The following is a 24,639-nucleotide window of genomic DNA, read 5'->3' on the forward strand; positions in this document are numbered from 1 at the left end:
CCCTTGTGGGGTGCTCTGGTCACATCCTCAGATTCGGGGACCCCGCCCCTCGCCCTGTTGCACAATGCTGGCCCTTCTTCGGCTTGCAGCACCCCCAGGAAAGAGAGAAGTGTTCAGAATAGCAGTGAGAACTGGAGGGCAGGCTGGGGTGAGGGGAGGGGGCAAGCACGGGCCAGGTACCCTCTGCACCCCAAAACAGAGAGCAGCGGCTCGGGCCCCAGCCCACGGCCTCCATTGGGGCCTGAGGGCCCCTGGCTCTGGGGTCTCCACCAGAGGGGCTGGGTGAGAAATGGCACCCAGAGGTGGGGGGGGAGGGAGACAGGAGGTGAGACAGGACTCAGAGGACAAACCAGCAGAAGAGGGGAGCTGAGGGGCAGCGCAGCGGGCAGGGGCGCCAAGCAGGGGTGCGACTGGGCAGAAGCAGCCAAAGCAGGGGCCTCCGGCCTCGTCACCTCCGGCAGTCCTGCCCCTGCTGGCTCTGCCTCGGCCACAGGGCTGCCCGCCCTCTGGGAGCTTCCTGCCCTACCAGAGCTCCCAGATCCAGGGGAGCTGTGTCCTCCAGGGGTGAAGGAGGCCAAGAAGGGGCCCCATGGCCAGGTCTGCATTTGGTCCTCTTGGGGGCGCTCTTCTGGGGGTGATCAAGAGGACCAGGGGTCCCTGTGTCCTGGGGTCCAGAGGACCTGCAGGCCTCCCCTGCCCCCATGGCAGAGGGCATCCCCATCAGCACTGCCATCCCCAGTGAGGCTTGCGGGTCGGCTCGTGGGCAGCCTCAGACACGCGACTAAGACTCCTGGACCTCACCAAGCAGGGAGCTGGGGCCCGCTGGAGGGTTCCGAGTGGGGGCATGACACGTCTCACCTCCTGTCTCCCTTCCCCCCCACCTCTGGGTGCCATTTCTCACCCAGCCCCTCTGGTGGAGACCCCAGAGCCAGGGGCCCTCAGGCCCCATTGGAGGCCGTGGGCTGGGGCCCGAGCCGCTGCTCTCTGTTTTGGGGTGCAGAGGTACACTAGGGCGTGACGCGGACAGTGCAGGTACACTAGGGCGTGACGCGGACAGTGTGGGTTCATTTGGGAGTGACATGGACCATGTAGGTGCAATAGGGAGTGACACGGACTGTGTAGGTTCACTAGGGTGTGACGCGGACCGTGCAGGTACACTTGGGCATGACACGGACCACGTAGCTACACTTGGGAGAAAGCATCTGCTTGTACCAGAAGAAGCAAGAGAGGAGGCAGGGAGGCCCTGGGAGGCTGGCAGGGTGTTCACCCAAGCCACAGGGTGGCCGCAGCTGGGAGGCGCTGGGCACCAGAGCCCACTTTGGGCCGGGAGGAAAAGCCAGGGGCTGCAGACCCAGCAGATGCAGGCTCGGGTCCCAGCTGTGCCACTCTGTAGCCACGTGACCAGGAGAATCCTCCCGGCCCTCAGAGCTGGTTTCCCGATTGCGAACCGGGGAGAAGACCCTCCTTCCTCCCCAGAAAGGGGGTGTGGCTCTTGGAGAGGAAGAGATGGTGGCTACCAGGTGCGTGGGATGCCAGGCAGGTGGGGGTCTGCTGCCATGTCTGTGTCCCTCCTGCACTCCTGGTGCTCGGACCTGGGGACTGGGGGCACTTTTCACCCGAGCGCCAGCAGGTGCCACCCTCGGCACTCCTTGTGTGCCCTCGGGGTAAACTCACTGCTACTCCTTGTTCACCGAAACCTGAATCCAGGTGCAGCCCAGGAGCTCGGGTCCCACTGCAGGTCCAGCCCGTCTCTGCTCTGCCCCCTTGCCCACGGCCACCCTAGGACTCACCGATCTTGTTATTGGTGTGCTCCGTGGACACTCGGGGCTCAGGCAGCTCCCATGAGGGTGAGGGGCCCCCGGCCGGGCTGGCGTTCAGCAGCGGGAGGTCCTCCACGAGAGCGGTGCCCACGAGGGGGCAGGTCTCCACGGCCGGCTCTGGGCCCAGCTCCGCCACCACGGTGCTGCTCGACTGCAGGAGTGGGACAGGCGTTGAGGCGGCGCCCCGACCTCCCCCAGCGTTGGGGCCGGGGAGCCCACTTCCCCAAGGCGGGCCCGGCTCTGCTTGAGTTTGGACTAAATCACCAAGTAGGGGCTGGCACAGAGGACTGTGGCACTGCGGTTAGCCACAGCTGGGGACACTCTCACTTTGGTGTGCTGGTTCCAGTCCTGGCTGCTCCGCTTCTGATCCAGCCCCCTGCTAATGCACCTGGGAAAGCCGCAGAGGACAGCCCAGGTACTTGGGCCCCTGCACCCATGTGGGAGACCTGGAGGAAGCTCCTGGCTCCTGACTCTGGCCTGGATCAGCCCCAGCCATTGAGACTATTTGGGGGAGTGAACCAGTGCATGGAAGATCTCTCTGTCTTTTTCCCTCTCTCTGTCACTCTGCCTTTCACATAAATAAATAAATCTTTAAAAAAATAAATAATAAGGGTAATAATGACGAGCAACTCAGCCAGCCTTAGCAGGCACATAGGGCCCATCCTAAGTCCTCGACACGTGGAATGCTCACAACCCCCTCAACGTGGTACCAACAGCACCCTCCCACTTCACAGATCAGGAAACTGAAGCACAGAGGGGTAACTTGCCCAGGCTCACATAGGTAGTAAGTGTCTGGGCCGGGATTTGAACTCCGGGCTCTCGTTCTCTAATCCTCACTCACAAGCACCGAAGTCTCCCGGAAGCACCGGACTCCCGCACTGCCCAGGCCGACCACCTGGGCCGGTCACCTCTCACTGTTACCCGGAAGCGCTCCAGGCAGCTGCGCCGTGGGAAAGTGCCAGCGAGTACCCAGGAGGGCACCATCTACCTTCCAAGATGAACAACTGGGAGTGATTCAGACAGCACCCCCTAACCTTGCCTCTCTCACAGCAGCCAAAAGGTCGCAGGTCTCAGCGAGTCACTCATCTGTCACCGCCGCTGGCGGCCCACACGGAACATCTTACCCCTCCCCAAGTACCTCGCCCGGGGACTCTCAGTATCACAACAGCAACTGGCCAAACGCAAGCCCAGGTGCGGGAGACCCTCCCCGACTAGAAACGGAAAGAGCCCTGTGGTTCTGTGTGCCCTGCCGAGCGTGAGGGGAAGAGACTTTTCTTAATGTACGAAGGCTTCATTCAAACAAAGTAACGGAAAAACTGATACATGGAAAAAAAAATGTGGACCAGGTACACCTGAGCTTCAGCCAGCTGCAAATGGCCGGCTCCTCCCTCGGCTCCTCCCCTGGGAGGCTGGGCCCAGGGCAGGGAAGGACTCCCGAGGACCCAACCCACGGGCCCCTGTCAGGGACGCCCAGCTGCAAAGTCCACCGCCCTGCGCCAGGCACCAGGCACGCGGCAAGCAGCGCAGGGGAGCAGGCGGGAGTGCGGGCTTTGGAGTCCCACAAAGCAGGGCTCACGTCCTCCTGGCACCACCCGCTGCAGAACCACCTGGCCGGTCCGGGTCCTGCTTCTCCTTCCTACGACAGGACGGCAGCCCCAGCCTCTTCGCACGTGTAGCAGGGGCCCGGTGCACCATGGCTAATTTTTTAAAAAATCTGTGCTACTGATCTGGCACCTGGTTTCGAGGACAAGACTGACCCCCCCCCCCCCCAGTAAAGGAGAAAAGGGGAAACAGGCGGGCAGGCGGGGCTTCCTCCTGGCCACACCCACCACCCTCCCTCCTCCAGGAAAACCCCTCAGGCTGAGCCAGGAGCTGAGGGCTGCTGTGGGGGCGGGGCTCCCCTTCCCCGGGAGGGACCTGCACCCTGGCCCTTGCACCCCCTCCCTGGCCGCTCTCCAAACTGCAGGAGTCAGGTTGAGGGGGGAGCAAGGGCGGGTACTTACTTCTGGGTTCCTCCATCGTCTGGAATCTGCAAGAGGCAGAAGAGCAGTGGTGTCACAAGGGTGGGGCTGGCGGCCACCGGCCCCGCCCCCCAGTCGCCAGGGGCTCCCTGGAGGCAGGGGGTGCTGAGCTCTGCCCACAGCTGAGCACCTCGGTTGAGGGATCCATGGGCACCCCCAGACTGCACTGGGGAGGTCCTTCTCCCGCAGCACTTGGAGAACTGGGAGACCACCTCTGTCTCCCGGCCACTCCCACTTTCAATGACTGAGTGATCGCACACTGGACCCCTGCCCAGCCCCCTGTACACACACGCACAGACAGGCACACACACAGACACATGCACACACACACAGACACCCATACACACAGACATGCATACACACAGACACCCATACACACAGACACGCAGACACACACACACAGACAACCACAGACACACGCGAGCTCAGCTTGGAAGTGCATGGCCCCCTGCGCCGCGCTCGGAGGGGCCTCTGCCTCCGCCCTGCAGCCCCCAGGGTCTGAGCTGCCCGAGGTCATCAGAGCAGCGCGGAGCCCACACGGAGGACCCCACGCAGGGGAGAGAGAGGATGGGTCCTGGGGAACGCTGCCCACACTGGAGCCCCGCTTCCCTTCCTGGCAGTGGCCGGCAGGGGGGCCGCGCTCTCCTCCCTCCCGTGGGCTGCGCGGCCCTCCCCCCCCCACAAGTGTTCTCTCATCCCAGGCACAGGCCAGGGCAGGGCCAAGCCCTCGGAGCAGGGTGCAGGAGGAGGCCAGGCGGCCGGTCTATTCTAGGGCTGCCGGTCAGCGGCCAGCGCAGACCACCCTCCAGGGACGCGCCACGTGGCGACTGCCGTGGTCTCGACAACCCCGCTGCCAGACGCCGGTGCTGCCAGACGCCCTCTAGGGCCCTCTCTGATGCCAGCAGCCCCGAATGCGCACTGCTACCCTCGTCCACAGGGGCCTGGCAGTGTGGTCACGGGGTCAGTTCGGAAAGCATCCTTGGGACATCTGTTACATGAGCAGCGGCGGCAGCGAGAGCCTGGGGGCACAAGAGCAGGAGGCACAAGTGTGGGACCACAGGACAGGACCGCATCTGCATTCGGCAAACGCCGGGAGCTGCCGTCCCGGCACGGCAGTCACCATGGGAAGCCATGGCTCACTCCCTCAAGGCACAGCCACCGTCCACTGCCCTTGCCACATTCTTGTCAATGACATCAACGACGCCAACTGCATGCTTTGAGGGTTTCAGCTTTGCAAACAGCCGGCGGCTGCGTGGTGCCAGGTCTCTGGGGTAGCCAGAGGAGGCCCAAAAAGCATGTGATTGAGTCACAAAGCAAACAAATAAAACTGACAAAACTCCTTCTGGGAGAGGAAGGAAACAGGGTCTCAGCGAGGGGCCGAGCCCCGTGACCCGGGGTTGCGACCAGGGAGAAGCGAAAGGGCCGGCACAGCAGGGGTGCCTGTGATGACAGAATTGAGGAGACACCAAACATCAAACAACGAGGCACCTGGAGCAGAGGCCGCCTCGACGGTGCAACCCAGCCTCGGTCTTCTCATCTGGACAATGGGACGGAGCGTGCCAACCTCGGGGTTTTAGTGCAGGCTGGAGGAGCGCTCCAGCGTGGCGACGCCTGCTGGCGAACCGTGCTGAGACAGGTGCACCTGCTGCGGCAAGACCACCACGGCCGTGATCTCTGCTGATCTCTGCAGCCCGCCTTCCCCAAAGCCCCAAGCCCCAGGCTAACTGTGAGATCATTAAAGAGATCCCAGGAGGGGGCCTTTTGCCAAATCTCTGACTGTGCCGGGCCAGAGGGGCCTAAGGAGACGCACTGCAGCTGCACGCCATGTAGCCAGCTTTGGGCCAAGGATCACGACTTCTGTAGGGAGCTAACGACAGAGAAACAGGCCACGGGGCCAAGGGGACTCTGTACTGCCCACTCAGATTTTCCGTAAGCCCAGGACTGTTCCCCTAAAAATGCAGTCTACTTAGAACTCTTTTTTTTTTTTTTTAATCAAAATACTGCTAAAGGAAGCTGCCTGGGGACGCTGCTTAGCACACAATGGGCCCAGAAACGCCCCGGGGGACACGGGGCTGCTCCCCGCCCCACACATGCACAGTAGACCAGAGCTGGACAGAAGCAAGCACAATGGCACAGAACAGTAAACAGGAAGACCCGGAATCCGCCTACGGCCGGCCGTGCCACAGCCCAGAGCCTTCGACAGAGGCAGAAGCAGTCTAGCGGAGCACACAGGTCAGATTGCACAAGCGCTCTGCCCCGTGGATGTGCCTCCAGCCCGCTCTCTTCTCTGATGGGTTTCCTTGCTTTTTGGACTAATCACAGACTTCTCATAAACCCATCTGGCACGGATCTGCGGTGACCCCTGGGGGCGCCCTCCAGCCCTCCCCGTCGTCAGGGCTCGCCCCTTTCTGCCGCATCCCTCCTCCGGCCCGGATCCGCTGATGCTGTTGGAAGCAGAAGCGGCTCAAGGAAGAGGTTTGGCACAGGGGGCGGCAGGCTCCGGCGGTGGGCGCCCCAGGCTCACAGCCTGGGCCCTGGGAGACACAGCCTGGCCCGGGGCTGGGGCGCGAGAGGACGAGATGAGCCAGGTGCGTCTTAGGATCGAGAGGGACCAAGCACAAAAGGATAGGGCCAAGAGAACACAGGCGCTTGAAGGGGCTCCCACGGACCCAGCAGAGACAACCCGAGCATCGAAATAAAGACAGGGGATTTGCCCTCGGCCTGGCACTTAGGCTGCCGGCTGGGAAACCCAGGCTCCACATAGGGTTCAGGTCCCAGCTCCGCTCCCAGGCCCACGTTCCTGCAAATGCGCACCCTAGAAGGCAGCAGGTGATGGCTCCAGTGGTTGGGCCCCTGTCACCCATGTGGGAGACCTGGACTGAATATCCCGCTCCCAGCTTCAGCCTGGCTTAGCCTTGTGGGTGTTTGGGGAGTGAACCAGTGAACGAGAGTGCACCTTCTCACTCGCTCGCTCTCTCTGCCCCCTCTCAAATAAAGTAAAAGTCAATCTTAAAAAATATCGATGGTAGGCCGGCGCCGCGGCTCACTAGGCTAATCCTCCGCCTAGCGGCGCCGGCACACCGGGTTCTAGTCCCGGTCTGGGCGCCGGATTCTGTCCCGGTTGCCCCTCTTCCAGGCCAGCTCTCTGCTGTGGCCAGGGAGTGCAGTGGAGGATGGCCCAGGTGCTTGGGCCCTGCACCCCATGGGAGACCAGGAAAAGCACCTGGCTCCTGCCATCGGATCAGTGCGGTGTGCCGGCCGCAGCGCGCCGGCCGCGGTGGCCATTGGAGGGTGAACCAACAGCAAAGGAAGACCTTTCTCTCTGTCTCTCTCTCTCACTGTCCACTCTGCCTGTCAAAAAAAAAAATATATCGATGGTAAAAACAAGAATCCCTGAGTCCATACACAGATCTATGCAAAAATGGGGGGCGGCAAAGCCGCCATCTGCAGTGCCGGCATCCCCTATGGGTGCAGGTTTGAGTCCCGGCTGCTCCTCTTCCGATCCAGCTCTCTGCTAGGGCCTGGGACAGCAGTAGAAGATGGCCCAAGTCCCTGGGCCCCTGTACCTGCGTGGCCTGGAAGAAGCTCCTGGCTCCTGGCTTCGGATCAGCACAGCTCTGGCCACTGTGGCCAACTGGGGAGTGAACCAGTAGATGGAAGACCTCTCTCTCTCTCTCTCTCTCTCCCTCCCTCCCTTCTCTCTCTGTGTAACTTTGACTTTCAAATAAATTAATACATCTTAAAAAAATAAATGGGAAAATAAAACCTGATGAAGAGTGAATTCTGGAGACTCAAAAAACTTCCTCTGAAAACACGGCTGGCCCTCTAGCCACGGGGTCTACATCTGGGCTTCAACCAGCCACGGATGGAAGACAGAAAACGACCATGTCTCGTCGCTCTTCCCTAACCAGGGCTGAGGGACATCACTGGATCTGGCCTGGGCAGGCAGGACCCGACATTCACTGCATCTACAGCAGGCTGCAAGTCTGCGTGGCCCACAAATGATGGCACAGATAGCCAACCGGCCCTTGGCAGGACAAGGCGCCCCACCCCAGTGGCCTCAGCAGCACGGCTGACCACTCTTTCCACCGCATCTGCATTGTGCCAAGGATTCGAAGCCTCTGCGAGACGACGCAAGTGCGTGGAGGACGGTGTGGCTTCTGTGCCATCACTTCACATGAGACATCATGTCACGTTGAGCACCCCCCGGGGGGTGGGGTGTGCAGGGTGCCCCGGGACCAATCCCAAGGAGGGGCAGTCCCCTCGCCTGCAACCTTCACAAAGCCCATAGTGCCCCAGGGCACACCAGAACTCGACCGGCCCGGGGAGAGCCCAGCAGCCCTATTGCGATCGCCCGCCCAAGTCGCCCCACCTGAGTCCACGCACAACGAAACACGAGACAAGCCCAAAGCGAGGCGCATCCAGGAAACCACAGGCCCAAGTGGCAAGGCCACGAGAGCCACAGAAAGGCGGGAAGCTGACACAGGGAGACTCAAGAGACAGCACCACGTGCGCCACACGGCTCTCAGCCAGATTCTGCTGCCGCGACAGATGCTACTGGGACAAACGAAGGAACCTGAATGGGGTTGGGGTGGCTGCTTTGGTGGTGCAGCAGGTAAAGCCACCATCTGGGATGAAGGCATCCCCTAGGGGCACCAGTCCGAGTCTCGGCTGCTCCACTTCCCATCCAGCTCCCTGCTAATGCACCTGGGAAAGCAGTGGAAGATGGCCCGAGTGCTTAGGGCCCTGCAACCACGTGGAAGAGTCAGATGGAGCTCCTGGCTCCTGGCTTCAGCCTGGCCCAGCCCTGGCTGTTGCAGCCATTTGGGGAGTGAACCAGCAGGTGGGAGATCTCTCTCTCTCTCTCTCTCTCTCTCTCTGTAACTCTACTTTTCAAATAAATAAATACATCTTTAAAAGAAAAGAAAAACGTGACCAGGACCTGAGGACTCACTGCGGGTAACGTATCGATGTGAAAAGCCTTGGTTCCCCATGGCTCAGGGGCAGACAAGCAACTTTTCTGTCAGCCCGAAGTTGTTTCAAAGCGAAAAAGAATTTTCTCAACCTAAATCTGTCCAAAGTAACAGGAAAGTAACGACTCAGATCCCGCTGAAATGAAAGGTGGCAAGAATTCAGCCCGGTGGCTCTCAGCGACCCGGAGCCCTTTCCCTCCGGGGCCTGCGCAGCGATGCCTGGAGACATGCGGGTTCCGGCCGCCAGCGGGCGCTACTGGCATCAGTACAGGCCCCCACAGTCATGGCAGTCGTGCTGGGGGTGAGAAACCCGTTTTAGGAAAATCGCAACAGCAGGATCAAAATCCAACCGCTTGTTAAGCACGAGGCTTTTAACCAGGTGCTGTGTCTTCCTGTGCCCCCAGCTGCTCGGCCGCAGGATGGAGACAGCAGCGGCAGGTGCTGCCCCGTCACCAGGACACAGGCGGCCAGGGCAGAGCAATTCAGCGTCTCATCGCGCAGATCACAGCTTCACCCTCCTTCCCTCTGGGAACCCAAGGAAGCCAGGAGGCCAGAGACGATCCAGGTGCCCGGCCCGCCCCAGGCTCAGTCCCTGCCAGGCCTGGCTTTGTAAAGGAAGGCGCTTGCTTGCTTGCTTGTTTTTTTTTTTTTTGGGGGGGGGGGAGGGAGGAAGGAGGGGACACAACGGGTGTCACCAGGGTTTGAAGAGAAAAATAAACTGACGGCAATGGAAAGTCTAATACTAGAAAAATGTCAAGAAAGCAAACGCCGGTTTCAGTGACTCGCTGAGGCTGACAGCTCATGGAAACAGGCCTGGAACCATCAAAACAGAAACCCCTGCTTGTGAAACTCAGCAGATTCAAACCCTGCCTCGGCGCACTGTGTTCCTGTGCCCACGGGGGTCTCGGGACGCAGCCTGGGACCTGGGGGGGCATGGGGTGGGGTGGGGCGGAGGAGACAGAGCTGGGGGAGGAAGGAAGAGGGGACAGGGCTGAGCCCACCCCACACACAACCACCATCGGGCAACGCTCCCCACGGGGCGGGCTCTGCTGCCCGAGGCTGAGGGCCCTGGGCCACCGTGCGCCTCTCTGCCCCTCATCTCCTCCGTCTGGACTGGGCACGGTCCCTGGGAGCAGGCTGCCGTGTAGACCACAAGGGAAGCCCAGACAATTCCCCACAGGTGCACAATCAGCGCTGTGGGGGAGGAGGACCTGCCCGGCTGCACCGGGAGACGAGGCCCCGGCACAAGAAGGCTCAGACCCACGCTCCCGGCCCCCGGCCCCTGCCCCAGGTCCAGGTGATCCCTGGCCTGGACAGCCTGGGAGGGTCAAGGGCTCCCCAAGGCCACCTCCAAGAATTGACCTGGCGATTGGGCCCAGCCACCAAGCCACCAGGTGAAGAACAGGCTGCAGACACAGGCAGCACCCACTGTTGGCTGAGCGTGGACCGTGGGCAGGCGTCCACCCGTGCCTCTCAGGCCCCGTCTGCAGTAACCCTTGTCCCCGTTTCATAGATGAGGAAATTGAGACAGAAGAATTTGCCCAGGGCCACGCAGCTGGTACAGAGCCAGGATTCCAGCCCGGCCACCTGTTCTGGCGCCCTAGGCCTTTCCGCCGCTGTGTCGGCAGAGGAGGGGACAGGAGAGAGGGGAAGGCGCCAGGGAGCCCTGTGGGGTCCCCGAGGCAGAGGTAGGACCAGCTGGGTTTGCACCTGACACCAGCACCACCCACAGCACACAGTGCGCTGGTGTTGTCTGCCCACTGCAGACTGGGGAGGGGCAGCTCGTGGGGAGGCCGGGCTGGGAGGAGAATTGAAGTCTCCAAGCCCAGAGCCGGGCCCAGAGCTGCCACAGGTCCTGCGGCTCAGGCAGCCTTGGGACCACCAGACACTCACCCACTCGCTCCACCGCAGGCCGGAAGGTCTGGGCCGAGTAGCACCGGTGCAGCTCTGGGGAGACACCAGGAGCAGGGCTGGCGAGACGGGCCAGGCAGGGGAGCCCCCCCCCCCACCGCCAGGCCAGCACAGAGCACCCTGACCCACCCCCACCCCCCACGGCCAGAGGCCGCAGGCACTCACTCTGCCAGATCCGCTTCCTGCAGGCCCTCCGGTGGCACAGGAGGAAGGAGCCGGAGCCCAGCGCCGCCACCAGCACCAAGATCACGCAGAAGAGCACGGGGCCTGAAACACGCGGGTGCTGCACTTTCAGCCCATGGCAGGGGGCCGGGGACCTCGCAGCGCCGCACACGACAGCCATGGCCCTGCCTGCCTTCTTCTGCCAGGACGGGCACTCCACCGTGACCAACAGCGCCTGGTCCCTTCCCATGCCAGGACGGGGTCCCGCCCAGACCTCACCCTGCCCGCCCGCCCTCGCCTGGGCCTAGGGAGCTGAGCACCGCTGATGGTGGGAGGAGAGGGTGAGAAATGGGGGTCAACAGGACGTGGAGGAGGGGGACGGGCGGCTCGCGGCTCGCAGTGTGGCTGCAGCAGGGAGGGGCCGCCCTGGGCACCCCCAAAACAGGGGTTCCCCATGCCTGGAAACCTTGCATGTCTCCATTTCACAAACTAGGGAAACTGAGGTCCGTGACGGCTAGGAAACCTGCCCGAGGTCCCCCGGGGGGTAAATGGGAGGTCAGGGCTCCGGCCAGGCCAGGGGCCTGTCTGGCTGCATCTCCTTACGCCTTAGGGCTGCAGCGGCCTCCCCGGTGAGCTCACCCGTGCCGCCATCCCTTTCCGTTTATGTCCATTTTCAGGTGTTCAGAGTCAGCGCCGGCTAAGGGCGTCTCAGCCCTTAAAGCCCTTAAAGACCTGAGAACTACCTCCACCTAGTGTCCATAGTCAGAACTGCAAGTATTTTTTTTTAAGATTGATTTATTTGAAAGGCAGAGTTACAGAGACAGAAAGGGAGAGGGAGAGAGAGATCTTCCATCCAGTGGTTCACTCCCCAAATGGCTGCAATGGCTAGGGCTGGGACAGGCCAAAGCCAAGGGCTTCATCCGGGTCTCCCACGTGAGTGCAGGGGCCCAAGCGCTTGGGCGTCCTCCACAACTTTCCAGGTACATTACAGGAAGCTGGGCAGGAAGTGGAGCAGCTGAGACAGGAGCCACGACCCATATGGGATGCTGGCACTGCAGATGCAGCTTAACCCACTACCCCACAACGATGCCCCCCCCAGAACTGCAAATCTTAACGTGAATTGCCAGATATGTGGGACAGTCCCACGCCAGCCACGTAGTGTGGACAAGTCACATGCAGCCCCCCGTGGCTGTGCCACTGCAGCTTTACAGAATAGAAAACTGGAGCTCGATGGAATTAAACAACCAGTCAAGGTCATGAAATCACTCACGAAATACTTTCTGGGGGCCGGCACTGGGGCGTCGCGGGTAAAGCCACCACCTGCAGTGCCGGCATCCCACATGGGCGCTGATGCGAGTCCTGGCTGCTCCACTTCCCATCCTGCTCCCTGCTACTGTGCTTGGGAGAGCAGCAGAGGAAGGCCCAAACACTTAAGCCCTGGCCACCCACAGCGAGACCCAAATGAAGCTCCTGGCTCCTGGATTCGGCCTGGACCCTTCTGGCCAGTTGGGAAGTGAACCAGTGGACAGATCTGTCTGTCTGTCTCTCTCTCTCTCTCTCTGTCTGTGTAACTCTGCTTTTCAAATAAATAAATAAATCTTAAAATAAATAAATAAATAGAAAATGAGTTGAGGCACCAAATGTGAAAATCAAGGTGTTTGGGGGCCAGCGATGCAGTGTAGCCGGCTAAGCCTCTGCCTGCGGCACCAGCATCCCAAATGGGGGCTGGTTCAAGACCCGGGTGCTCCTCTTGAATCCAGCTCCCTGCTATGGCCTAGGAAAGCAGGAGAAGATGGCCCAAGTGCCTGGGCCTCTGCACCCATGTGGGAGACCTGGAAGAAGCTCCTGGCTCCTGCTTGGGCTTGGCTCAGCTCTGGCTATTGCGGCCATCTGGGGAGTGCACCAGCTGATGGGAGATCTTTGTCTCTCCCTCTCTCTCCACAACTCTGACTTTCAAGTAAAGAACAAGCAAATCTTTAAAACACAAAAATAAATGAAATCTTTTTTAAAAGCTCTTCTCAAGGGGAGTGATGGGCCATGGAATGAAGCGGGAGCCAGCAACGGAGCCAGCGACTCCGCCCCGGCCCCGGAGGCCCGAACCCCGCGGTCCACTTTGATTCCCACCACCCGCACCCCCACCTCCTGACCGGAGGAGGCTGGCTCCACTCAGGCCCCACCCTGGGGCGGTCCCTACCTGGATCCAGCGTGGGCTTCCGGGTGGAGGAGGAGGAGCCGGGGGTGCTGGAGGAGCGGGTGTGGGGGTCCAGCTGGGAGCTGAGCGTGGCGGTGCTGCAGGGAGAGCAGGGAGAGTGCTTGCACAGGCACCACTCGCTACCTCGGGATTCGGCGGGGACACAGCCCGGGCCCGGCCTCTGCGCACGGCCCCTGCCGGGGGACACAGCCCGGGCCCGGCCTCTGCGCACGGCCCCTGCCGGGGGACACAGCCCGGGCCCGGCCTCTGCGCACGGCCCCTGCCGGGGGACACAGCCCGGGCCCCGGCCTCTGCGCACGGCCCCTGCCGGGGACACAGCCCAGGCCCCGGCCTCTGCGCACGGCCCCTGCCGAGCACGCCGGAGGCAGCGTGTGGTCTCGCTCTGCAGGTTGCCAGTGGTGCCAGCACAGAGCAGGACACACTGTCCCCAAGACGCCCTCCCAGCCCAGGACCCCTCCACCAGGCCCAGCCGTCTCCCCTCCCCACGTCCCCCAGCAGCCCAAGGAGAGAAAGGGCGGGAGTCACCTGGCAGGCGCCCCACTGTCCTCGGGGGAGCTGCAGTCAGGGAGGGTCCCCGGGGGAGGCGGCTCAGGGGTGGCGTCGCTCTCAGCGGGAATTTCTGAGGGTGACAACATCTTAGGGTCAGTGTGGCGAGCCTGGTGTCTCCAGGAAGGACTTCACCAGCGGGGGCCGGTGACTTCCGGGAGGCAGAGCACGGGGTGCATTCCTCCAGTTTAAATATCACTTCCATTTTTGAAAAGAAAATTTAATATCATTTTTTAAAATTTTAAAGTCAGAGAGAGAAATGGCCAGCGCTGCAGCTCACTAGGCTAATCCTCCGCCTGTGGCACCGGCACACCGGGTTCTAGTCCCGGTTGGGGCACCGGTTCTGTCCCAGTTGCTCCTCTTCCAGCCCAGCTCTCTGCTGTGGCCTGGGAGGGCAGTGGAGGATGGCCCAAGTGCTTGGGCCCTGCACCCCATGGGAGACCAGGAAAAGCACCTGGCTCCTGGCTTCAGATCAGCACAGGGCCGGCCATGGTGGCCATTTTGGGGGTGAACCAATGGAAGAAGACCTTTCTCTCTGTCTCTCTCTCTCTCTCTCACTGTCTAACTCTGCCTGTCAAAACAAAACAAAACAAAACAAAAAGTCAGAGAGAGAGAAAGGGAGGAAGAGAGAGAGATCGTCCGTCTGCTGGTTCACTCCCCAAATGGCTGCAACAGCCAGGGCTGAGCCAGGCTGAAGCCAGAAGTCTGGAGCTCCATCCGGCTCTCCCACGTGGGTCCAGGGGCCTCAGGACTTGATTCATCCTCTGCTGCTTTCCCAGGTGCATCGGCAGGGAGCTGGATCAGAAGTGGAGCAGCTGGGTCTCGAACCGGCACCCATATCGGATGCTGGTTTTGCAGGCGGTGGCTTAACCAGCTGCACTACAACGCTGACCCCAAAATCTTTTTTTTTTTTTTTTTTAAGAATAATGTGTCTTTATCACAGCCTCAGGTTTTCAACTCTAGTAATCATGAAATGTACTGCAATTCCCCCTTCTCTGAGCCCTGGTCATCCCGCTCTGCCCTGGCTCAGCTGGTCAGCAGGACAGCCATCCCTTCTGCTGGCCAACCCTGCAGGTGTCAACTTGCATAGGCAGGGCCACATGAGGGTGGTCCCCAGGCATAAGCTGGGGCTGTGCGGTCTGCTTGCTCCGGGAGCGCCACGGAGGCAGAGCACCCCCAGATGTGCCCCCACACCCCCACCCTACACACCCTGGGGCAGGCAGACTGCAGCAGGAGCCGGAACAAGCCAAGACCACCCTAGGAGCCGCTTTCCTCCTGCAGTGGCTCCCTGCGCCCTCTACTGGCGAAGCTGAGCATCACGCTCACTGCCAAGGAGAGCAGGTGCGAGGGGAGCCCCAGCCCCGAGGGGATAGGTCAGTACCACACAGGCCTGAAACCCACTTCTCGCCCTCTGATCTCTTGTTGCTCCGTTTTTATAGCATCCTAAGCTCGCTTTACGGCTGTAACAACTTGGGGAATTTTTCTGTGGACAGGAGTTTAATGCTAGGTTCTCCTCTGTTGCTGCTTCGGCATGCTGGGGTTTTCTGCTTGCATACCTGGTCCCTCCCCCTCCCCAGCGCTGGCTTTCCTTGCAAGTCTGACGGTTGTGGCTGCTCATTCGTGCTTATATCAAAAAGGACTTTATGGAATATTCCTGTAGCTGGTAGCAGGGCGAGGAGCTTCTCCACACTGGGCCAGCCTGAGTTCCAGTCCCAGCTCCCAATCCAGCTTCCTGCTGACGCACACCTGGGAGGCAGCAGGTGATGGCCCCCGGAGTCGGGTCCCTGCTACCCATGCGGAAGACCTGGGTTGAGTTCCTAGGTCCCGGCTCCAACCTGGCTCAGTCCTAGCCATTGCAGGCACTGAGGGTGCACGGGACGGGGAGAGTGGGGGGTGAAGCAGCAGATAGGAAGCTCTCTACCTCTCAAACAATGAAAAGAAATCATCAAGAGGCCAGCGCTAGAGGTTGAGACAGCCGCCTGCAGTGCTGCCATCCCATACGGGCGCAAGTTCAAGTTCCGGCTGCTCCACTTCCAATCCAGCTCCCTGCTGTGGCTGGGAAAGCAGTAGAAGATGGCCCAAGTCCTTGGGCCCCTGCACCCACGTGGGAGACCCAGAAGAAGCTCCTGGTTCCTGGCTTCGGATCAGTGGAGCTCAGGCCATTGGGGTCAATTGAGGAGCAAACCAGTGGATGGAAGACCTCTCTCTCTCTCTCTCTCTCTGCCTCTCCTCTCTGTGTATAACTCTGACTTTCAAATAAATAAATAAATCTTTTTTTTTTTTTTTTTGACAGGCAGAGTGGACAGTGAGAGAGAGAGACAGAGAGAGAAAGGTCTTCCTTTGCCGTTGGATCACCCTCCAATGGCCGCCGCTGCAGCCGGCGCACCGTGCTGATCCGATGGCAGGAGCCAGGATCCAGGTGCTTTTCCTGGTCTCCCATGGGGTGCAGGGCCCAAGCACCTGGGCCATCCTCCACTGCACTCCCTGGCCATAGCAGAGAGCTGGCCTGGAAGAGGGGCAACCGGGACAGAATCCGGCGCCCCAACCGGGACTAGAACCCGGTGTGCCGGCGCCGCAAGGTGGAGGATTAGCCTATTGAGCCACGGCGCCGGCTAATAAATAAATCTTTTTTAAAAATCATCAAAATCTTACCAAAATGCCAAATACAGATTTTATTCTGCTAACTGGGACTAATTACTCAAAGAATAACCAAAGTCCAAACCTGACCTCGCTAACAGCCGGGGTTGAAGGTCATGGTCAGGCCAGAGGTTCGGCAGGAGGGGCAGAGACCTCAGCCTTGTGGTTGGGGTGGGCACGGCTTACCCTGGGGGTCGATGGCCATCCCCGGGGGGCAGGCGGGGCGGGCCTGGCAGCGGGCGCACGAGTTGGCTGCGGAGGTGGCGCAGAACATGCCCGGCCGACACTCGCAGACGCGGGAGGAGTTCCAGGAGCACGGTCTCTTCTCCACAAGGTCGTCTGAAGGGCACAGAGAGGTGGGGGAGGGGCCGGGAGCACAGTTATGGAAAATCCTAGAAAATGCAAACATTCCCTCCCCCACAGGAAGCTGGGGCTGGGGGTGGGGCAGGGACAGCAGGTGGGGAACAGTGGCTGGAGGAAACCCCGGGGCGGCGGGCAGCTCAGAGGCCACTGCCCAGAGCACACACGCGACCCCGATCTCAGTGAAGCTAACCGATCCCCCCCCAGGCACAGCGGAGCAGCCTGGGCTTCTGTGGACCCATTCTGGCCGTGGCTGTAACTGTTTAAAGCCACGGAGGAAGCACAGCCCAACTGAGCCCGCTCCCTGCTATGTTTGGAGTTTCCGGTGCTGGGAAAAAGAATTTTTTCTTAGGCAAAAATAAAGTGAGAGAGGTTCTGCGAAAGAAAAGACGTAAGAACATGGAACACGTTTCTACTCGGGCACCTCGCGGCGCTCACGGAAGCCGGAATCGCAAGGTGAGGGCAGAGTTCCCGGAGACACCTGTGGGGACCCGGCCCAGCTCCCGGCCCCGGCAGCTCCTGGCCCAGCCCCAGCTGCTGCAGGCGTTCCGCGGTAAGCCAGAGACGGGATCTGTCTGCCTGTCTGTCTGTCCTCTCTCTCTACTATTCAAATAAATCCATCTGCAGTGCAATTATTTCCCTTCCTCCATCGCAAGCGAGACTCGTGAGAACCTCGGCTGAGGCCCCACTGGGTGACCAAGGACAGGCTGCTGCCACCACCTGTCCCTCCGTCTCTGTCCCTGCCTCTGCTTCTCCCTCGCTCGCTCGCTCACTGTCTCCGCCTCTGAGGGAAGCCCAGGAGAGGCCCTGGGCAGGAGCTGGGTGCCGTCCCCCAGACAGCGGATGACAGCGATGACCTGATCCCAGCTGCACCTGCAGGTCTCCCAGCCAGGACCCCAGGCGCCGCAGGGCAGGGCCGGTCTGGATTCCAGCCCACAGAACCCAGGAGCACGACAAATGGCTGGTTTGCATCACCGAGTTTGGGGAAAAGTTGCCACGCAGCCTTGGGAACTGGACGGAGGCCACTCCTCGGACATCCTCCCTGCCTCTCCTCGGACAGCCTCCCTGCCTCTCCTGTCCTCACTGCCACGAGGCCGAGGCTCCGGACAAGGAGGCAGAAGCACCGTTCCCAGCGGCCTCTGTGAGTGGCCCGTGGCGCCGGCAGCTTCCCTGCCCTGCGTGGCCCTGGCGAATGGCACCGGACGGCCGATGCTGCCACGCAGCTGTGGTGAGCTGTCCAGGGGAAAGCCCAGCACCCTCATCCCACCTGTCCTACGGGAGCCCCTGGGAAGCGCCAGCAGGCAGGGGGCTCCCTGAGGATGGACAAGAGCCAGAACCCGTGGTAGCTGTGCCTGGCTGCAAGCTCCAGCCGTCAGAAGTCCCCAGACTTCCCAAAGCCTCAGTCTTCCCATCTGTAAAATGGGGCAATCGCAGTGCCTACGAGGCTGGAACGGCTGTGGAACCTGGAGGGGGTTGATGGGTAAATTTCCATGAAGGGAAGAAGGAGCATGGGGGGAGCTCTGCTCAGGGGCCCCCACGCACGGAGCAGGAGTCACTGGAGACACCAGGTCTCTCCCCAGCCCCACAGGCCTCCGCCTCCCCACGAGCCCCCCCCACTGTCTGCAGGGTCTTACCACGCAAGCAGCTCACACAGGCCATGCAGCGGCCGTTCGCGTCCAGGTAGTGGTCTGGCTGGCACTGCTTCCTGCAGCTGGGAGACCCCTGCGGGCACAGCTGTGTCGGCGTCGGGGACGACCCTGGGAAGAGCAGAGGAGCTCCAGGCCAGGCCGCCCGGGCAAGGGTCTTACCACCCCCCCATCCCTGAAGCCCCCACGCACCGGGCCCAGCTTCCCAATCCCTCCCACCCCACCCCCGCCCCCATCAGGTGAGCCCCGCCTTGCAGACGCAGTCCTGAGACTCGGAGGGAAGGGACGTGTCCCAGCCCCACGGAGGAGCACCAGCTGTGTCCCACTGGCCCCCGCCTCCCACTCTGCCCTCTGGGACCCAACACGGCCATCATGCCAGCCTCTCCCGGTTCTGTGGCCATGCCACTTTCCTGCTCGTGGCTGTCATAGAACAAGGCAAGGGGGTCCACCCTATTAGGGCACAGGAGACGCCAGCCAATGCGGCAGAGCAGGGAAGAGCAAAGCCAGGCTGTCCCTCACGGACAAGCCGCCTGTCGCAGGTGCCCTACTGGCGCAAAGCAGGGAGCTCAGCGAGGCTAGGCAGCTGGGCACAGCCTCGCCACATCAAAGACAGGGGGGCCACGGGGAAGCCTTCTCCTGCAGCACAGCACCCACAGAGCACCGTGAGAGTCCCGGCTGCTCGCTTCCGATCCAGCTCCCTGCTCACGAGCCTGGGAAAGCAGCAGAGACCAGCCCAAGTGCTTGGGCCCCTGCACCCGCGTGGGAGACCCAGAGGAAGCTCCTGGCTCCTGGCTTCGGATCGGCCCAGCTCTGGCGATTGTGGCCATTTGGGCAGTGCACCAGCAGATGAAAGATCTCTCTCTCTCCCTCTCTCTCTGCCTCTCTGTCACTGCCTTTCAAATAAATAAGTAAATCTTAAAAAAAAAAAAAAAAAAAACACACCTTGGATTTCTGTAGATGAGGATTTGTTGAGCCATACAAAGTTCTGGTTTTGTCGGTCAAAAATGGTCAAATATCAGTAATTTCTCATAGTTCAAAATAATACCAGGACCAGGGCATGGCATAGCTGGTAAAGCCGCCGCCTGCAGTGCCAGCATCCCATATGGGTACAGGTTCGCATCCCAGCTGCTCCTCTTCCCATCCAGCTCCCTGCTAATGGCCTGGGAGAGCAGCAGACGACGGCCCAAGTGCTTGGACCCCTGCACCCACGCGGGAGACCCAGAGGGAGTGACAGGCTCCTAGCTTTGGCTTGGCCTGCCCCATCCATCATGGCCATTTGGGGGGGTGAACCACCAGATGGAAGATTCTCCCCCCCCTCCCCGTAGCACAAATGAATAAATAAATCTTTTAATTTTTTAAAAATAAATAAATAAAAGTTAAGGGTATGAAGGAAAAGCAGTAATCATCCTAGAAAATACATACAGGTGGTTGAGCACAGAGAGCACGCGGCACAAACCACGGGGTCAGAGGGACTGCGGGACAGGGCGGACCCTCCTGGCATCCACCGGCACCACACGGCACAGGGAGGCCATGCACAGGAGGGAGGGGCCCCCTGAACACAGCCCGGGGACAAAGGGCTCATGTCCAGTGTTGCTCCAAGTTCTGAGATTGGAGCTGGCGCTGTGGCACAGAGTTGAGCCACCACCTGTGATGCCAGCATTCCACATGGATGCTGGTTCGAGTCCCAGCTGCTCCACTTCTTATCCAGCTCTCTGCTAATGCACCTGGGAGAGCAGCAGAGGATGGTCTGGGTGCTTGGATCCCTGTCGCCCACATGCGAGACCCAGCCTGGCATTTGGGGGAATAACCAGCAAATGGGAGTGTTCTCTCTCTCCCTCTCTCAAATAAGTAAAATAGATATTTTTAGAAATAATAAGTAAAGGGAGTGGAGCAAGGGCCCGTCTGTCACCTTGGGAACAAGGAAGGCTCGCCTAGGATCGGCTCAGCGCCCGGACGCTGCCTGGCCAGCAGATGGCCCTCGGAAGTGTTGTTGTAGAGGAAATGCAGCCACAACCAGACAAACACGGGCCCCTCCTCCCGGCACAGACCTTGTAAAGTGGCCACTAGCAATTAACCAGCGGAGCAGCTGCCCTGGGATGGTGTCCAGGGAGGGACGACGTCCTAAGTTCTGCTTCTGCCAACTCCAGTCATAAATCTGTGCTAATAAATCCGCCCTAGGATTCTCTTTTACAAACACGCCAGCCCGCAGACCATTGGAAGTGTAGTCCTAAGTCACGTAGGCTGCAATTTAAACCCACCAATGCTGGAACAGCTAAGGTGCAATGCTGATGAGCCTACAACTATGTAAGACACTCGGGACTGTCGCTCAGGTCTCAGGAATGATTCCAGCTGAGCCCGTGGCGTTGATACACTGCTTGGCTCCTCCACTCTCTGGTGCCTGCTTAGAGGCAGTTTTCCCACGCCAGGTCTCTGTTACATCCCCAGACAGCGAGCCCACTGCAGGGCCCACCTCCGGCCCTCGACACCCACAGCTCGCCAGCTCCGCCCTTGAGACCCTCCTCTGTGCCCTCCGGTCAAAGAGAGAGGCACAGTGCCCAGCTGCCCTGGCCACCAGCACTCGCACGTAGTTCACCCACAGAACGCCGCTGCCAGGGAGACGGCCGGCCTCACCGGCCCTTACCTGGGTCTGGGTCTATGCCCAGGTTGGCCATGGTGGAGGGAGGGTCGGTCCTCGGTGGTCTAGAAGCATCCTCTGGGGTGGGAGGGGTGGCCCCCGTGAGGAGCGTGGTCCTGGTACTGGAGGTGGCTGGGGACCTCAGGCTGGGCTTGGCCTGGGGAGCGGTGCCCCTGGGGAAGAGCCAGAGGTGGCCCTGACAATCCCGCCCTGGGGCCCTGGGGGGTTCCTGCTCAGGGACACTGGTGCTGGGTGGAGGCAGCCCTTGGCCCCCGGCCCAGCCCCCATCCCAGCCCCCGGCAGGCCGGCTGTGAGCTCCCAGGGACAGCATGTGCGCCCACAGTGGGGCTGCACGTGACTTGTGGCCTGGGCTAAGGCACCCCTTGCACCGCCACCCAGCCGCACCCTGAGGGGTGGGACAACTCCCCTGAAGGGAGGAGGAGGAGGAAGGGGGCTGGAGTCACCTGGGGGGCGCCTTGCAGTCCTCGGGGCTGCTACAGGCAGGGCTGGTGGCCGGGGAAGGCGGCTCACACTCGGCGTCCTTGGCTGTGCCTGCGGGGATCACAGTGCCTTCAGAAGGGGTGTGGAGGAGCCACGTGGCGGGGGTGCACCTGCAGAGTCTCGGAAACGCAGGGGCCACCAGGGTTCCAGCAGCCTGATCGTCCCTGGGGGGGGGGGGGTCCTCCAGCTCCCATCTCAGTCTCTGCGAGTCAGGTCTGGGACCGAGGCTCCCCACCATGGGAGACCCCAGGACCAGGGGGACTGATCAACCCAGGCCACTCCTCGGGCCAGACCAGCTGCTCAGGGCGGGGCGCACACACAGCCATGCCTGCCCGAGGCGATTCTAAGGCCTTGGTTCTGGCAGGAAGGGAAACGTATGGCAAGAAAGATGGTGTCCTTTCCACCAAGGCGTGGCAGGAAGCAAGCCTGGAGCCCCGCTCTTCCGGACAGAAGGGAAGAGATGAGAGGCGGGAAAGACAGAGCCCCGGGGTCCAGCCATGCTGGGACTCATGGCAAACATGGGGATGCTGTCACGGGCAACCCAAAGCGTCATGGTGGGAGCAGAGTGGACCGGAAAACACAGGTGCATCCCAGCAAGCACACCTGAGCCTCAGCCCCCAGGGCCCTGCTGTGCCGGGCAAGTCGCCTGCTACCACAGGCCACGGCCAAGGGAGAGTGCACGCGGCTGTCCGCCCACAGCAGGCGCACGCGGACCGGAAGCGCCCCGTGACAGCACGTCCTTCCCCACCCCCAGTCCTGCTCCGTGACACTCAGGTGACCCCAGCGTGGTACCGCACCCCAGGGGTTCAGGGAAGATGGCGGGAGCCACGCCGGCCTCTGTTAGGGATGTGTCGCGGGCTGGGGTAAAAGACTGAGGCTTGACATTCGAATCCCTGTGAGGCTGTTCCCTGCTGGGTGTCCTCCGGTAACCTACCCCCCCCACCCCCGGCCTGGGCCTCCAGTTGTTTCCTCCCTTGGAAATCAGGGCGTATGGAGACTCGGGAATCCCGGGAGAGGAAGCCAGCGGAGCCTCCCAGCTGACCCGGAAGCAGAGGCCAGCTTGCACTTTAAAAAACTTTTGCTTTTAAAAACCCAGCCTGGGGGGCTCCGCTGGGGGGGTTTGTGGGGGGCGCAGGGAAGCAGGAGAGAGCAAGATGTGGCAGCAAAGCCCAGAGCACCTCTGAAGCAGTGATACCCAACAGAAACGTGATGTCTCTCATATGTCACTGTGGCACAGCAGGTTAAGCCGGCACCTGCCACACCGGCATCCCAGATGGGCGCCGGTTCGAGTCCCGGCTGCTCCATTTCTGATTCAACTCCCTGCTAATGGCCTGGGAAAGCAGTGGAAGATGGCCCGAGTGCTGGGGCTCCCACACCCACATGGGAGACCCAGATGAAGCTCCTGGCGCTGGCCTGGCCCGGCCCCAGCTGTTGCAGCCATTTGGGGAGTGAACCAACAGATGGAAGATCTGTCGCTGTCTCCCTCTCTCTCTCTCTTTCTCTGTAACTCTGCCTTTCAAATAAATCTATAAATAAATAAATTTTCTAGAAGCTAGACTTTACAAAGTAAAAAGAAATCACTAAAAGGAATTTTAAGGGGCCAGTGTTGTGGCGCACCAGGTTAAGTCAGAGCCTGCGACACTGGCATCCCAAATCGGAGCACTGGTTCCAGTCCCAGCTGCTCTGCTTCTGATCCAGCTCCCTGCTAACACGCCTGTGAAAGCAGCAGAAAATGGCCCAGGTGCTCCCTGCCACCTGCATGGGAGACCTGGAAGGAGCTCCAGGCTCCTGGCTTCAGCCTAGCCCAGCCCTGTCTGTTGAAACCATTTGGGGAGTGAACCTGCAGATGGAAGCTCTCTCTCTCCCCCTCCCTGTCACTCTGTCTTTCAAATAAATAAATAAATCTCTAAAAATATGAATTTTAATAATGTATTTATTTGACTCAATGATCTGAAATCTGATCACACGCCCAGGTCATCAGTATCCTGACGGGACACATCCCTTCTTCACACTCAGCCTTGAGATGCAGCAGGCCCTCCATGCTCACGGGCATTCAGTGTGGGTCAGCCACAGTCTCAGTGCTCCGTGGCTGCCCACGGCCAGTGGGATTGCACTGGGCAGTGCAGCAGCAAGGAGTGGGGTCTGGCGCCACCGTGTGGCAGTCACAGGAACACAGCCCAGACAGCCAGGCAGGCAGGAAGCCGGCTCCAAGCCCAGCTAGAACGACTCACTCAGGCAAGGCAGAAATGCAAGGTTTTCTGAGCTTCGAAGGCCACCAAGGCCTTCAAATTCCACCTCTTTATCTTACAGCTGGGGAGACTGAGGCGTAGAAAAGGGTGGGAGCATGCCCCAGAGATGCAAAGCTTTGGAAAAGTCCAGGTAGCTGACACCAGTCCAGGGCACTGCCCCTGCTTGTGGGTGGAGGGTTTTGTGTCCTTTAGCTGAGTGCTCCCCTGGGACCCAAGGAGACTCTGACTAGACTAGAACCCCACCCACCCCAGCTCCAATCTCCTTGTCCGGTGCCCCATGTCATTCAGCAAGAACCCATGGAGACGGAGCCCACGCCTGGCGTTTGATCAGGCAGTGGAGAGACGAGGGTGAGCCCCGTGCACCTGCTGTTTGTCCTCGTGAGGCCTCAGGCCTAGGAGGGAGACGGGCATGGGTCAGCCCCGGACAGGAACAAAGGTAACGAAGGTACCTGCCCACGTTTGCAGAAGCTCCCGTGCTGAGCCGCCTGGGGAGCGATCAGGCGAGGCCCCCGAGGAAGTGGTGTCTGGCCACAGAGCCCAAGCTGAGTAGGAAGGGACTGAGCGGGTCCCCTTGTGCAGAGGAAGTGTGTCCCCACAGGGGCAAAGGCAGGCAAAGGCCCGGGGGAGGGAGAAGCACACGCAGCCCTGCAGGGCAGGTGCAGCTGAAAGGGAGGGGCTGTGCAGAGAAGCGTGTTCTCCAAGACTCCATGCTGGGCAGATAGAGTAGATAAGTTAGGTGGGAGTTAGCAATCAGCCTGTGTGTGAGTGAGAGGAAGCCCAGCACCTACCCTTGAAGGTCCCGCCCAGACCCTGAGAGCCTCCCAGGTGGCCCCAGCCCCGCCCCCAAGGAGGGCTCCCCGGAGGATTCTCCCTCTCCAGGACCAGGCGGGTTCCCTGGCCTGGTAACTCGGGGCAACGAAACCTTCAGAGCTGCCCTCGGGGGAAGCCCTTTGCCTGTGCCAGGGC

At 60.8% G+C, this 24,639-nt stretch overlaps 1 protein-coding gene across 1 annotated transcript in view; it reads right to left on the bottom strand.

Moving 5' to 3' along the window:
- Nucleotides 1-24,639, bottom strand: part of TNFRSF8 (TNF receptor superfamily member 8) — a 59,372-nt gene that overhangs the window by 2,958 nt on the left and 31,775 nt on the right. Inside the window, exons 5-14 of the mRNA XM_051834348.2 lie at nt 21,388-21,475; nt 20,930-21,096; nt 18,277-18,399; nt 16,469-16,621; nt 13,625-13,718; nt 13,082-13,176; nt 10,891-10,992; nt 10,708-10,761; nt 3,824-3,849; nt 1,791-1,971 (exon numbers count right to left, since the gene is read on the bottom strand). Coding sequence (XP_051690308.2) covers nt 1,791-1,971; nt 3,824-3,849; nt 10,708-10,761; nt 10,891-10,992; nt 13,082-13,176; nt 13,625-13,718; nt 16,469-16,621; nt 18,277-18,399; nt 20,930-21,096; nt 21,388-21,475 — 1,083 coding nt within the window. The remainder of the gene's footprint in view (nt 1-1,790; nt 1,972-3,823; nt 3,850-10,707; nt 10,762-10,890; nt 10,993-13,081; nt 13,177-13,624; nt 13,719-16,468; nt 16,622-18,276; nt 18,400-20,929; nt 21,097-21,387; nt 21,476-24,639) is intronic.

The sequence above is a fragment of the Oryctolagus cuniculus genome, chromosome 7 (assembly GCF_964237555.1).
Source record: "Oryctolagus cuniculus chromosome 7, mOryCun1.1, whole genome shotgun sequence".
Lineage (NCBI taxonomy): Eukaryota > Metazoa > Chordata > Mammalia > Lagomorpha > Leporidae > Oryctolagus > Oryctolagus cuniculus.